The sequence below is a fragment of the Sebastes fasciatus genome, chromosome 7, assembly GCF_043250625.1.
Source record: "Sebastes fasciatus isolate fSebFas1 chromosome 7, fSebFas1.pri, whole genome shotgun sequence".
NCBI lineage: Eukaryota > Metazoa > Chordata > Actinopteri > Perciformes > Sebastidae > Sebastes > Sebastes fasciatus.
The window spans coordinates 8,291,023-8,305,877 of NC_133801.1; the positions used below are offsets into that span (position 1 = coordinate 8,291,023).

At 40.3% G+C, this 14,855-nt stretch overlaps 2 protein-coding genes across 14 annotated transcripts in view; one reads left to right on the forward strand and one right to left on the reverse strand.

Moving 5' to 3' along the window:
* Positions 1-14,855, reverse strand: part of LOC141771283 (TRPM8 channel-associated factor homolog) — a 17,966-nt gene continuing 3,111 nt past the window's right edge. The window contains exons 1-14 of one of the 9 annotated variants that reach the window (XM_074641361.1): positions 12,617-12,960; positions 12,402-12,482; positions 10,052-10,116; positions 9,032-9,697; positions 8,274-8,490; positions 6,632-6,923; positions 5,414-5,715; positions 5,134-5,308; positions 4,785-4,879; positions 3,522-3,732; positions 3,138-3,374; positions 2,363-2,586; positions 2,114-2,227; positions 1-1,445 (exon numbers count right to left, since the gene is read on the reverse strand). In XM_074641361.1, the coding sequence (XP_074497462.1) occupies positions 1,203-1,445; positions 2,114-2,227; positions 2,363-2,586; positions 3,138-3,374; positions 3,522-3,732; positions 4,785-4,879; positions 5,134-5,308; positions 5,414-5,715; positions 6,632-6,923; positions 8,274-8,490; positions 9,032-9,678 (2,757 nt within the window). In that variant the 5' untranslated portion in view covers positions 9,679-9,697; positions 10,052-10,116; positions 12,402-12,482; positions 12,617-12,960 and the 3' untranslated portion in view covers positions 1-1,202. Of the gene's footprint in view, positions 1,446-2,113; positions 2,228-2,362; positions 2,587-3,137; positions 3,375-3,521; positions 3,733-4,784; positions 4,880-5,133; positions 5,309-5,413; positions 5,716-6,631; positions 6,924-8,273; positions 8,491-9,031; positions 9,698-10,051; positions 10,121-12,401; positions 12,595-12,616; positions 12,961-14,855 lie in introns of those variants that run through there. The other 8 variants (XM_074641357.1, XM_074641356.1, XM_074641353.1 and 5 more) reach the window with 8 other exon arrangements.
* Positions 8,415-14,855, forward strand: part of pnkp (polynucleotide kinase 3'-phosphatase) — a 13,466-nt gene continuing 7,025 nt past the window's right edge. The window contains exons 1-3 of one of the 5 annotated variants that reach the window (XM_074641368.1): positions 8,415-8,544; positions 13,358-13,496; positions 14,770-14,816. In XM_074641368.1, coding sequence (XP_074497469.1) covers positions 13,376-13,496; positions 14,770-14,816 — 168 coding nt within the window. In that variant the 5' untranslated portion in view covers positions 8,415-8,544; positions 13,358-13,375. Of the gene's footprint in view, positions 8,545-12,945; positions 13,090-13,357; positions 13,497-14,769; positions 14,817-14,855 lie in introns of those variants that run through there. The other 4 variants (XM_074641366.1, XM_074641367.1, XM_074641365.1 and 1 more) reach the window with 4 other exon arrangements.

Sequence of the window (14,855 nt, forward strand, 5' to 3'; positions counted from 1 at the left end):
GAGAATTAAATGTTTATTAGAGTCTTTTCCATTGACAATAAAGGCAAATATTGTAGTGAAGTTAAAGACATGTGACATCTTATAAAGCATGACTATCGTTACTGAATAATATTAAGATGGAGCATTAGAGCAAATGATGTACCAGGGAAAGATGCAGCTTACTAATTCACACAATAAACATTCACACATCCATAAGAGAAATAGTGTTATTATAAGCCTTAAAGATAATCCATTTTTCTCCCTATAAAGCATTTTAACTAATACTGTGAAATCAGATAACTTCCTAATGTGTACAGCACAGGTAACAGTGCTAGTGTTAAGTACTAGAGACAGGAGGAATGAGGCAGATATGAAACAGCTACATGTGAGAGCTGACTGCAGCGGAGGCATTAATGCTGCATTTCAACACTCTCGCTTGTTTGTATTTCTTTAAATCAGAGGTCGGCAACCTTTACTATCAAAAGAGACATTTTTGGCCAAAAAAATAAATAAAAAAATCTGTCTGGAGCAGCAAAACATATTTGAGCTTGTCATGAATGCAGTGAGGACCCAAGTGCAAATGAATGGCAGGACATTGAAGAATAGCCCTGAGCTCCTGCTGTCTTTTCAGCAAATGCAGCGTGCTTGTTCTAGAAATGTCTTTCAATTACTTTTTTTGTTGTTTGCCAATTTCTCGCCACAGAAAGCAAACAAATCTGTCCACGCACTATTAAATTCTCTATTTTCCTCTGAGACTTTTCTTTTTTTTGAATTTGGAAGCCTACTGTATCTAGGGAAACTCAAGACAAGCCCACGCTATGGAGGATTGGAAAAATTAGAGGATAAGGTGACGGGCCGTAGACGTACGTAGGCTATGACACACAGTTTAGTTGACTGAAATGTTAAAACTTCGTTTTTTATTCAATGTATATGCTACAAACTCAATCCTCTTAGACGGCACTAAGTCCAGGATGCAGCGGCCGAGTCCGTGCAAAACAGCTAGCGGAGATAGCAGTAAGGGAGGAGAGATTTTTCTAACTGTATATAGTATATGGTCAACTATGTAACTCCTGTCTCTTTTTAAAAATATTTAAATAAATATGGTAAAAACACAACAACAAAGGAAAGAAAGTCAGTTAATTGAATTACCCAATAAATACTCAATGTCAGGAATATGGTACTCATTGAACCCATCACTCCGCATTTTTTAAATCAGTAGAAGTTCAGCCATACTGGACCATGGGGTGGTCACTCCAGGCAGGCAGGTTGGAGAGTTTCTCCTCAGTGGCTGTTTCTATGGGCCAGCCCCAGGCCTTAAAGAACCCAGCCAGGTTCATCCCCACAGTCTGGGAGAAAGTCTCAGCATACAGGTTCATCTTTCCGTCGTTGTTTTTTGGAAAGTTGGTCATCTTGTGGTAGGCACCAAACACCTTCTTAAAGGCATCCCAGCCAAACTTCTCCTGGAGCTGCATGGAAGGAGACAGAGGTCGAGGAAAATGTGAACAGGAATATTAATAACATCAAAATGGGGCTTTAAACATCTGAGACCCACAATAGACTTTTCTTTTCTTTTTTTTTTTATCTTTTTTGGGGGGTACAGGGGGTCTTTAGGGGGAGATAGCAGGTCAACAGTAGATGTCACATAGAAGTGGTGTACATCATCTGAAAGCTGAGAACCTGAAGATTAATTTGAGATGCAGCTCAGCACTGTGTGTAAAATTTCTCGTCATAAATGTGCAATGAACATGAAAAACATAAAATAAGTTGTAAAAGTGTATAGAACATTATGATGGAGGTATATGATGGTCATCCCCATGCTCTATTATGTCTCATAAGTTGTTGCAGCAATTTTTGGGTTGATACCATTTGTTACACAGATTTGTTGCTAAATTTAACCCGTTTTTTACCACTCGAGAATTGATAAAAATAATCAAAGATTCCTCCAAAACATCACATCAAGACACAAAGACCTTGAGGAACACCATAGAAAAGGTTTCAAACAGCTTTGACATTTGGAGATTTCTGCAAGAATTGCATTTTTCAATGATTGGATGGCGAGCACTTCTGTTTTGAAAACGGCTCAGAAACCCCCTTATTGTCAACGTACCTAGGGAAGCTAGTGATTCTCTCTCACCTGCATGTATGTCTCCAGGGCCACCCACATGCTCCAGTCGCTGAGTTTCCTGCCCCCCTTAACATACTCCTGAGCTCGACCTTTTCGCTTTTCTGAAGCCATAGCTGGATGAGCCTGCATTGAACAAGATGAAATGATAGCATTGTTAAACAATGTGATCCAAGTGAAAAGCCAAATACTTTTCTCAACAAAGACGTTTGTGACGTCTATTGATATGAAAACGTGTCACATCTTAAGACTTTACTCCACCTTTGCTCTGTCGATCCCCAGCACCTCTTCATGCACATACACCGACCACAGGTTGCAGGTACACTCTGTGGTGTGTGGTGGGAACTCCCAGCAGCCTCTCTGTTGGTTGTGTCCCAGTTCATGGATGAACCCCCATATGCCTTTTTTCCTAGCACCTTCAGCATTGACCAGGTCAGCTGCTGCGGCTTTGTGTGCCATGATAGGATAACCTGCATGCATCCAACCTGGATGGAGCCAAAATCAGAAAAACAAACGGTGTTATAGCAACAAATCTTTAGGGTTTCATATCTATGGTAGAGAAACATTATATATTATGGTTATGGTCATATTGAACATTGTTAAACTCTTCACAGTCACTGTATTGTCGGGGGATAGTGAATAAAAGGGTTAAGCTTTTACATGCAACAGACATGAAGTTATAAAGTCTAGCATAGGTTCTCAGATACTGTGATTTGCTCAATACAACATCACTAAATTCACGATAAACTATTCACCTTAACAGTTTATGATGTTGTGAATGGTATCATTGTAAACATTGGCCATCAAAACATAGCGGTAGACATCACCTTTTCTGTGTCATCATGTTTGGTTAAGGAGATATGATGCAAAATACATAATGTGGTTATGGTGGGGAGTAAAATGTCCGCCATGGCTGCCACGAGGCGTTTTTGCGATGGCTCCATATCTGAAAATGTTCAGGGCCCCAAACTGTTCAAGTGTACCAAGTTTAAAAAAATGTAAACAGGCGTACAGTGTCCAAGCCAAACACACGTACCATGGGAAATCTGCACATCTGCTACAAAGCGTTCTTTGCGAGGAAATTTATGTGGTTTGACAGCCAGATCAGCGATGCCCCTCATCAGCTCATCCCAAAGCGCTGCCAACAGATCGGGGCGATCCAGGTCTCGAACAGCGACTGACGGTACAGTGAGGATGATGTTGTCAAACTCCAGCTCTGCCCAGGGTGAAGGAGCTGTGCGCAGCATCGACCACTCAGCTGCTGTTGTCACACCTGAAGAGAAGAAAAGGGATGAATGTATTCAAAATACATACATGGATCCCAAAACAATATTCATCGTTACACACCCTATATACTGCACCATTTACCCCCACACATCAGCAGACATAGATACCACAGTTTCACCCACCACTGACTCACCAGATTTATAGTAAGGTGCAGGTACAGCCATCTGCACCGTGGCCTCCACCCCCTCCAGTTGTGTGTTGGGTGGAGCCACCAGGTAGATGAGTCCCCCCCACAGATACGACACCTGCATCATCTCTGAGGTTACAGGATATCGCTCATGAACACACGGCGCTCTCTTCAACTCTCCAGCCTTCAGGTAGTCTGTTTGACAACCTATCTGGACCTGAGGAAGACATATTGATTGTAAGTTTAGTTTGTACTATAAATAAGTGGGTGTTTATGATAATGACCGCAGTACATTCAAAGACTGAATGACTTGTACTATCTGCCACAAAGCAGTTTCCTTCTCTTAATTTTGCTGCAGCCACGGGGTAAGGTTAGCTTAGATGTTGGGGGTTGGGCCTGATGCCTCTGCAGGGGATAAACTGAGTTCAACCCCATGAACACTATCTAATAAAGTTTCACAAATTAAAATGTATTTGAGTTTGGGTGGATATATGGAAACTTCATCTGGTAAAACTAGACCTACAAACAACTACACAGCACTGTCTAGTTTCCACTGGACTGAAAGGGTAAACATTGTAATCTGTGAAGTATAACTAAAGCTGTCAGATAAATGCAGAGGGGTATAAAAGTACAATATTTCCTTCTGAATGCAGTGGAGTAGAACTATAAAGTAGCATAAAATGGAAATACTCAAGTAAAGTACAAGTACCTTAAATTTGTACTAAAGAGCTAGTACTTGAGTACATGTACGTTGTTACATCCCACCACTGTCGATAGTCTTGTAACAAAGGTCTACGTTTGGCCCACGCTCCCCTTGGGATGAAAACAAAGCGATAAAAATGACTGGAACCCAACATATACCGGTAGTCCTTTTCATTTTATGTACTGATTGTGTTGTTTAACCCTTCAACTTATTAACGTATTAGATCGTCATACACATACAGGTACACACATGAAATTTGACCTCTGCATTTAACCATTTCAGTAGTAACTGTCAAAGCATCATTCAGCGATTTACCACACTGACAGTGAATATTCATGTATCGTATGTGCTTCAATTTAGCTGTGAAAGCCTCAGTTAATCCGCTATACACCAGCTTTTCTGCATTTTCCTGTTTCTCTCCATATGTGACAGAGCGTTTCTTACCCCAAGGAGGGGGCGCGGCTTTGGTAATGACACGACGCCGGTCTGATCTATGCCTGGGATGGGCTGAAACTCCGCCCGGGGGGCACAACATTAACAGAATCACAATAAACTCCATTTTGCACCTTCCATCCCTTGTTGACAGTCGCTGCTGGCATGGCAACGTAGGTCTTCATTCCAGGAGAGAGATAGAGACCTGTACTGATCCACTCATCCCCTCCTGACACACACACACACAGCAGCAGCAAAGATTATACTCATACTCATTTACATGTATAATATTTTACATTTACATTTACATTTCACCGTCTTAACAGTGAGTTCTGTAGATTAATGCAATGTAATGATACAAACATTACTGCAACATATTGAATTCAGTTGTGCACACAAATTATGTCAATAAAAAACAATGAATCACAAGTGTGCACATTCTGTAGGTCTAACTTGAAGCAGTTCACAAGAGTGAGGTCTGACCTGCTGTGTCAACATTAATGTTGATCTTGTGGTTATAGACGACTGGCATCAAGGGGTTATCCTTGATGAGGTAGGGCAGGAGGGCATCAGGATTTGGGCAAACCTTATACACCTCGGGCCCCACATTGAGAAGTAGGTGGTCTTTGGGACTCTTCACAGGACAGCTGTCACACACCTTGAGAGAAAGTGAATGATCAAAGACGTTCCTGTAACACGTCTGACTGGATGTCAGCTTTGTAGTGTTATATTGGAATGAGCTTTCATGTTATTTTCGTCTCACCTGAGGCATGTCTGACTTCATCATGATGTCAGTGAGAGTGGACACCACCTGTGTATAGGAGGGGCAGTCATAAGCCTCCATGTGCAAGTAGGTGGCACAGTCGTGGCCCAGCTTTTTAAGGCCTTCCTCCTCATGCTTGCTAAGTTTCTCCCCATGGGTGACATGACCGGCGAAGCGGTGCAGAAGGTGGCGGAAGTGGTAGGTGTCTTTGACGGCCTGGCTGGGCACAGGGGCCTTGTGTAAACCCGCACTGACTGTTGTCCCCAACAGGCTCAAGCCCATCGGGTTCAGGATCTTATTCCCTGAAAGACAGAACAATTTTCACATAAACAGCCTGAACCCAAAAACATCACTAGTTCCTGGGCCTTTTGCAGACCACTCTCCTCTTTCTTTACCAGCCAATTAGACTGTTGTTGTTAAATAGGCGTTATCAGTCGCTATAAGCCCCATAGATATGGGTCAATAGGGGGGCTACTACGCCCACTAGTAGGTTGTATCATCTATTCACATGGTAGATCACCGAAAGAAGGAATAAAAGAACACGACAGCGACCTCTAGCGGCCGTAGTAATTATGACAGGAGCAGAAGTGGAAGTCAGGCGCTGTAGTATAGATAGCGTGAAACACCATAAGGATGGGAAGTCAGGGACGATGGATGAGACACACTTGACAAATCTCCCTTAAAGGTACATTTGCAACAGATAAAAAAATGTGTTTATAGTCATTTAGCCTGACACCCCTGCACTAATTCAGTCCATTGTTTTCTTAGAAGCATATGTCCATGGTTATCTCAGCCAGCCCAGTTCAGTCTCTCTGCTGGTCATCTGCAGTTGAATTTATCCAACTTTAGTCCCCTACTTGGTTTCCCTGTGCTTTATTTGTATGTACATCCATGTAGTGATTCTGTAGAGCCTGGAAAATCCTCCGTTTCCTGATTGTTCCTGAGCCTGAGTTACATGTTTACCAGGGTCTGTTTGTCTTGAACATGTCTGTGCAGCAGCCCATTTTATAAGCTATATTTTGAACCCCATACTATACCTCTTCCTTTATTTCTGTGTATCATCCTGTACTAAATACTGCGTTTATGACTGCAAATGTGTTTCTCACTTAACAATGTGGAATTCATTGTGTGGAGATGTACCTGTGGTACTTGAAATACGCTTCACATGCACATATATTATCACGGGATAAACAGGGCACTGGTGGTGTATTATCATACCTGCAAAATCTGTTAATTCGTTTTGCCCTTTGTGTGTCTGTTTCCAGTACCAGGCGTGTCCACCAATCAGCAGGCCTCCTCCCTCTGCCACAAACTCTAGGATTTTCTCCGCATGTTTATCGCTGTACGCGTTACACACGTGCACACTCAGGTCTTCCCTGAAGTCTGTCTTCTCACACCATAACCCGCAGTTGCTGAGAACGTTGATTTTAACATTTGGCGCTACACCAACGACCCCCTGCCGACCTTCATCCAGCCAGTGAATGGCATTCTTCCAAAACGGAGCCAGTGTCTGTGGTAAAGGAAGATATTACAAGAAAGGCAGAGGTTTGTTAATCACATAAAAAGATTTCTTCATCTCATTATTTAGCAAACTGAAGACATCCAACTGTTAGTGGCGAGAAGTTAATATCTAAACAAAATAAATAGGCAAAGTAATCAGATTTACTGTCTAAATGAGGTCATATACTATCTATCTTTACTACTTTTTAAGGCAGCCGCTAATTTTCATTATCGATTAATATGGCGATTATTTTCTAGATTAATCGATTAATTGGTTTAGTCTATAAAATGTCAGAAAATAGTGAAAAATGTCCATCCCAGTTTCTTAAAGTCCATGGTGATGTCTTTAAATGTCTTGTTTTTTCAGTCTAAAACCCAAAGATATTCGCTTTAAACTATCTCAAACAATCCAAACCAAATCATTTCAAAACAAAAAGAAAATGATATCAAATATTGGAACGAAACCATCAAATCACAAAGTAAATTAGAATTCTATTTGACCCTAAACAGAGAGTACACGGTGGTCAGGTACTCTGCCACCGTGACTGATAGTAAACTTAGAAAAACATTGACAATGTACATTTATATATATTTGAATTATTGTATATATATTTGAATTTGAATATTCGCTTTAATAATCTAATATGATATATTTGAGAGGCTGAAAATAGCTGTGATTTTTGCATGACAAATTACGGTAACACTTCAATTTACAGGTTCGCAAATTTCATGGAAATTAGGTGATAATTAGTAAGTAGGCTTGAGAGGCGGAGGTGGAAAACCAAAACTAATAGAAGACTCTTCTGATCAGGCGAAAATCTCACTTATTGTCTACACAAATGTTACCTGGTAGCTAATGCAATGATTCAGGGAGTTTTTTAAGAAATTTCAAAGAAGTTATCTGTTAATTATTATCTATTTATCATCAGACATGGAAATACAGCATTTCAATTAACTTTGTATTCTTTTCTGGGAAATGTATTAAATAAATGAACAGCTAATTAAGCTATTGGGAAAGAGTGGAATATAATTATTAAATAATGTTTATAATAAAGTAATTTTTGATACATTTTGAGGTAAATATTGGGGTAATTTTAAATAGGTTACTTGCTAATTATCACCTAATTACCATGAAATTTGCGGAACCTGTAAAATGAGGTGTTACCCAAATTAAATTTAAAGATTATCAAAATAGTTTGCAATTATTATTTTTCTGTCAATAGACTAATTAGTCGAGCAATCATCGTTGCAGCTCTAATACCTTTTAAATGTAGACTATATGAGCTGATTCTCATCATGTGCTCAATTTGACTTATGAAGGCAGAAATTAAAAAAGGAGTGAGTTTACTGTGAACTCTACCTCTCGTCCCAGAAGTCCTTCATGTGAGATCACAATGACTCGTCCCTGCCCATAGTAGGCTCCTGCCAGGAATGCCTGTCCAGTGCTCGTGGTCCCGATGGGAAAGGCTAGTGGGCCGTGGACCAGAACCTCAGAAGCTACTGTCCCACCCTGGAGGTCAAAGTCCGAAACCCCCTGGAGTAAGAACTCCAAGTCGTCCTCAAAATCCTTTCCGATTCTGTATTTGAAAGGGAGAAGAGGAGAGAGAGAGAGAGAGATGCCAACTATGTAGGTAAGTCTGTCAATTAAGAGTATCAACCACATTTTTAAAATCTTTTTCTTTTCTTAACCTCTTAAAGTTATTGATAACATTTTTATGTAGACAAATATCTTTTTAAAAATAATATATCCACTGAGCCTTTAGAAAGGTGCCGAATAAAAGAAAAAATGATTGTGATTAATCATTTCAAAAATGTTTTGTTTATCTCTATGGAAGATATCTGACATTGGATTCCCACTTCTAACAAAGCTTGTGAGCTGATAGTAAAACAACGTTGGTATCACGTGTTATCTCTGGGTCGTCAGTTACTGTGGAAAAAAACGGATAAGATTGACTTGATGTCAATCTCAGCCGCGTCGCGTCGGGGTGCGGCATCACCCTGTTGGGCTTTCTTTCACAACAATGACCGGCTCGCTGTACATTAGTCCTTACATATTATATACTAGATGGTGTTTCAGATTAAACTTTGCAATAAAAGAGAAGTAGAGTATACACTTACACTACAGCCATCCAGGAGGATGGGATCTGTGGGTAGACCGGCACGCACTCTTTCTCACCGTGATGGTCAGAGAAGTAGATCCCTGCCACACCAGACACCTTGTTCCCTACAAAGTGAAGCAGCGTGTTGACCTTAGGGTTCGATCCAGCCCAGCTCCACGCCTGCCCCGCTATCAGCACTCCTCCTCCAGCTTTCAGAAACGCCACCAGGTCCTTCACGTCTGGACCCACGCTGTAGGCATTTGTCACATACACACCAACACTCTGATTGTGACTAAAGCCCCCCACAACTGTTACCTGGAAGCTGGATTTGCTGAGGTTGTCAGCAACTGCCTTGACGTCATTGTGGATCCCCACAGACAGGTTGTCAGATCCATCTCCTCTCAGCCAGGTCAGAGCATTATCTACCAGAGCAGGAAAGGCGGTCAGGTAGCCCTCATGACCCAGGACCACGATCCTTCCACGGCCGTACAGAGAAGCTGCCATCAGGACCTGGCCTCGGCTGTTCATTGCTAAAGGAAAGGCATGGTCTCCAATCAGCACCAGGTCACTGGGAACACAGGGGCTACGGAAGTCCAGCTCTTTCAAGCCTCTCATCAGGGATACGTAGGCCTCTTCATGGTGGTTATGGATCGGCTGGTTGGCCATGGTGAAAGGGATCGATGCTCTGAAGGTTGAATGAAGAGGGGGGAGAGCAGAATAGCTAAAAAAGATGTGTTAAGTCAGATGTAAGATGCACCTAGATGTATGTTGTGTCAGTTGGTTGTACTGAGGGAAAAGAGCTGACAGAGATAAAAACAATGTACCACTGATGGCTAATGTGTTACACTTATCATATACAGTATACCATATGCACATATGTCTACCAATCAAATTAAAACAACAAAATGTCCATCTACAATTCGTTCAGAGACCAAATGTCAATCAGCTGCTCTCCACCTGGTGCCACTGAGGCCCAAAAGCTCACAGTTTTTCATTACAACCAAACACTACATAAAAGCACAAAGTGATTTTGTTTTACCTGAAAGTCAAGTTGTCTCTCTGCTTGTATTATCAGTTTTCCCAACAGGCAATCCACCAAAGACACTATCTGACAGGAGAGAAGAGGGAATATAAATGAGAGCGAGAGCAGGATTGAGTATTTCAGGGGAAATGACAACAGGAGGAGGGACTTCGGTGGCACAACCCAGTGGCAGGCTATAAATGGTGCTGGACCAACAAAGGATTATCTTATCCGAAGATCGAACATCAGTGGATACAATGGATGACAATACCTGTCTGTCAAAATTGTCAGTGTGTAAATATTTCACCGCTTACACATGTGGTTTTGGACGGAGACACGCCCTGCATGAGACTGTTATACCTGCTAATCCTGTCTGTGTAAGTCAGTATGTAGATGTTGACATCCATGTTTTGTTTCTTAAAGAAAATAAATATTAAAACGATGATAGTTCAAGTGTATCAATCTTTTGTTTCTGTAAACACCAGCATCCTGTCTTTAAGTGCCTGTGTCTGTGTTGTGGAAGCCTATCTAGGGTGACCAGGTGTCCCACTTTACAAGGGACTGCACAGCATTCTTATCTCTTGTACCACGTCCCACATATTGAGACAATGTCCCACATTTGAATTTTCTCTAGTTTTAAAAAATCAAACCACTGCAGGACAGACGTTTTTTAAAAAATCTGGCTTTTATCCAGTGGCTGTGAAGAAAGCAAGGAAGGCTGCCATCACGGGGCCGGGTTTGCTGTCAAACTGAGCACACGTGGGTCAAGTGCAGGTTAAAACTTCCCCGTCTTTGCTATGTTACACAAATTGCGAGTCACCACAAAGTCACAAGCTATGCAGATTTAGGTGGAATATGATGGAAACTACCACAAAGAAAAGGAAGAGCAGCTAAAACAAAGACTGTGAAACTACTTATAAGTATTTATAAGCCGGTGGAAGGCGATTCTCAGAGTTTTTTGTGAAATTTATTTTTCAATTTCACACAGGGGGAATATGACATGACAAAGCGACACAGTTCATGTGAGTCTCACAAGAAACGTGTGGCTCAAAAAGAGATGTGTCGATCTATGGATGTATTCAGGCAAAGCATAGAGATGTTACAAGATGAGGAGCTGAATAGAAATGTTTATTACTTATGTTTGATAGACATATCAAAATTGTAGACTACCTATCAGCCTTGGTAACGTGTCCCACATTGTCCCACACTGGGACTCTTTGTCCCACAGTAATCCTTCTTGTTTTCCCACATTAACATACTCGTTGTCTCACACTAACATACTTTTTGTCCTATATTAACATTCTCTTTGTCCCTAACTAACATACTATTTGTCCCACAATAACATACTCTTTGTCCCACACTAACATACTATTTGTCCCACACTAACATACTATTTGTCCCACACTAACATACTCTTTGTCCCACACTAATATACTCGTTGTCCAAGATTAACATACTCTTTGTCCCAAATTAACATACTCTTTGTGCCACACTAACATACTCTTTGTCCCATATTAACATACTCTTTGTCCCACTTTAACATACTTTTTGTCCCACACTAACATACTATTTGTCCCACACTAACATACTCTTTGTCCCAAATTAACATACTATTTGTCCCACACTAACATACTCTTTGTCCCACACTAACATACTCTTTGTCCCACATTAACACACTCTTTGTCCCACATTAACATACACACTAACATACTCTTTGTCCCACACTAACATACTCTTTGTCCCATATTAACATACTCTTTGTCCCACACTAACATAGTCTTTGTCCCATATTAACATACTCCTTGTCCCACACTAACATACTCCTTGTCCCACACTAACATACTCTTTGTCCCACATTAACATACTCTTTGTCCCACACTAATATACTTTTTGTCCCACACTGACATACTCTTTGTCCCATATTAACATACTCTTTGTCCCACACTAACATACTCTTTGTCCCACACTAACATACTCTTTGTCCCACACTAACATACACACTAACATATTCTTTGTCCTACATTTGGTTTGTTGGGATCTGGTCACCCTAAGCCTATATCCTACATCTTTTTTTTTAGACAATTAACACATTAAAACATGTAAATTATTAATAAAAAGTAATAAAACAATGTGAATATAACATGCAGCCAACTGGAATATATATTTTAAACATATTTTATGATGCCTCTAAAATAAAATCAAAGATAAAAAAAAAATATTTCCTCCAACCAATCTGTTAAAATGAGTTACAAAACATAACCACCCTATTATGGAGAAAATAGGCAAATAGGCAATAGGGAAAGACGATGAACAGGTATAATAGACAAATGTATGTGCAAAGAAGCAAACCAGGAAGTAGGTAACTTACATGGCTATAAAGCGAGTCTTGTCCTATTTTCTCCGTGTTGTTCTAATCTTTGTTTTCCTTCTTTGACTCGTGTCTGATGAACTGGAGGAGGTGGAGGAGTAAACAGCCTGTAAAGGGAGTCACTCAGGTTTGTTGTTCTGCACAACATGCAAAACCGAAACTCCTTAAAATGTAAAAGAAATAACATTTTTCATTATTTTTCATTTCGACCTTACCATGCGGGCGTGGCCTTCCGTGACATTATTAGTCAACGAATATTAAGAATCATAACATAAATGTTTTTGGAATCACGGAAAAGTCGCGTCATAAGCGGAACCCTGAGGGAAAATGAGGAAAAGGACCAAGCAATAATAGATTTTAACAGTAATAAGCACAGTTCATAGTATATTTGTGTAGGTTTATAGAGCCTATATTGAATACTCTTTTCCTGCCTTTTAGTAACAGATGTTGTGAATGAGGAAATACAGTGATTTAATATGACATGTGTGCTTGTCATAAGCGGAACCTTCGACGGGATCACGTTTCCAATCGAGCGTATTTTTATGTACGCCTGCAAAACTAGTCCCGTTTCCGGTTCTGTTCAACTCAGATACAAAAGAAGTTGTGGCATAAAATAAGTAGTAACTTTACCTACTTATAATAAACGCTGCCACTTTCATGTGATGAATATTTTATTCCCGGTTTCCAGGTAAATGATTTTATGAAACGAGTCGCACTAATTCTTGTATATATTTGCTATATTTCTGTTAATATCATGTTTATTTTTGTTTATATCTTATTTTGTATATTGTATATTGGTAGAAATTACATTAAATTTTTTTATTCTTATTTTATTCTAACGTTTTTATCTATTTTGTTATTATACTGTTTAACTTGCACCAACAAAACCAAAGCAGATTCCTAGTGTTTACCTCTTATACACGTGGCAATAAACACCATTATGATTCTGATTTAAGTCTCAGATTAAAGCTCACATGTCGTGCTCGCTGGTCAGCCTCTCCGGTGCTCGGGTCTCTCTGGCGGACGGTCGAGCTGTGGTTCTGGGCCGGGGGCCGGACACCGGGGTCACCGATAAGAGATGCTCCAGACACCAGGGTGAGTGTATAAATACTGCTGTGTTTATGTCAGAGAGCAGGGGGACATTTAAAGGTCCCATATCATGCTCATTTTCAGGTTCATACTTGTATTTTGTGTTTCTACTAGAGCATGTTTACATGCTTTAATGTTTAAAAAAAAACTTTATTTTCCTCATACTGTCTGCTGGAATATACCTGTATTCACCCTCTGTCTGAAACGCTCCGTTTTAGTTAGTTAGATAGATAGATAGATAGATAGATTTATAGTAACTTTATTGATCCCGAGGGAAATTCAAGTTTCCAGCATCACAGTTCCATAGTGCAAAACATGTTAGTAAAAAGGCAGTAACAAAGTTAGTAGTGCAAAGTATAAAAAAAATATACCAGAAAAAACAAGGAGATGAAGAAAACTGTTAAAACTGAATATAGTGCAGGGTAACAGCTGTGATACAGGACTATTAGAAAAGTGAATAAAGTGCAGAAGAGACTGATAAAAATGAGTATAGTGCAGGGTAACTCCAGTAGCTTAGTCTATGAAAGTGCACTGTGTTTTTAGTACATCACAATGGAATTGCAATGGAATTGCGTTGCTAGGCAACAGCTTGGGTCCATTTTTACTTCCTGTCAGCTGATGTCATTCACATACACTGCAACCAAGGCCTATGAAAGGACACTGGGTCACGCGTCATCAACGCGTCATATCTCGGGGGTATAACACATGCGCACTAAAATCCTGCCTGCACTCGCCAAAGATGAGCCAATCGCAACGCACGACTGCAGCTTCAGTTACACTGCGCATGTGTTATACCCCGTACCCCAAGACCCATGTCCGCCCGTGACCCAGCCTCCTTTCCATAGGCCTTGCATTGCAACAGGAAATAAACTGGGTCACATTTAGAATGTTTACATTTAAAACTTTGAAATGGTCTAAATATTGTAGATTTGTGACATCACAAATGGACAGAAATCCCGACGGCTTGTTTCAAAAGCTCAGTTTCTGAAACAGGGCCTTGTGTATTTCTCTGTGGATTAAGTGTTTAGATACTTTCACAGTATTTATACAGAACTTAAACCTGCTTTATAATATAAAAGCAATGAAAATATCACATTTCACAATATGGGACCTTTAAGAACACGCAAAATGTTTTTTTTTTTTTTTTTGCATTAAAAAATGACTTAAACTATTAAAGTTAGTCGACTAATGGTTTCAGCTCTAAATGTGTGTGTGTGTGTGTGTGTGCATGTGTCTGTGAGTATATATGATGGTAATAATCCTTGTGTGTTTCTTTCAGTGAAGGTGGTGGCATGCTATGCAGACCAGGATGTGGTTGTTACTCAGGTATGACAACAAACACATAAGCCCAGCCCCGTGACACAT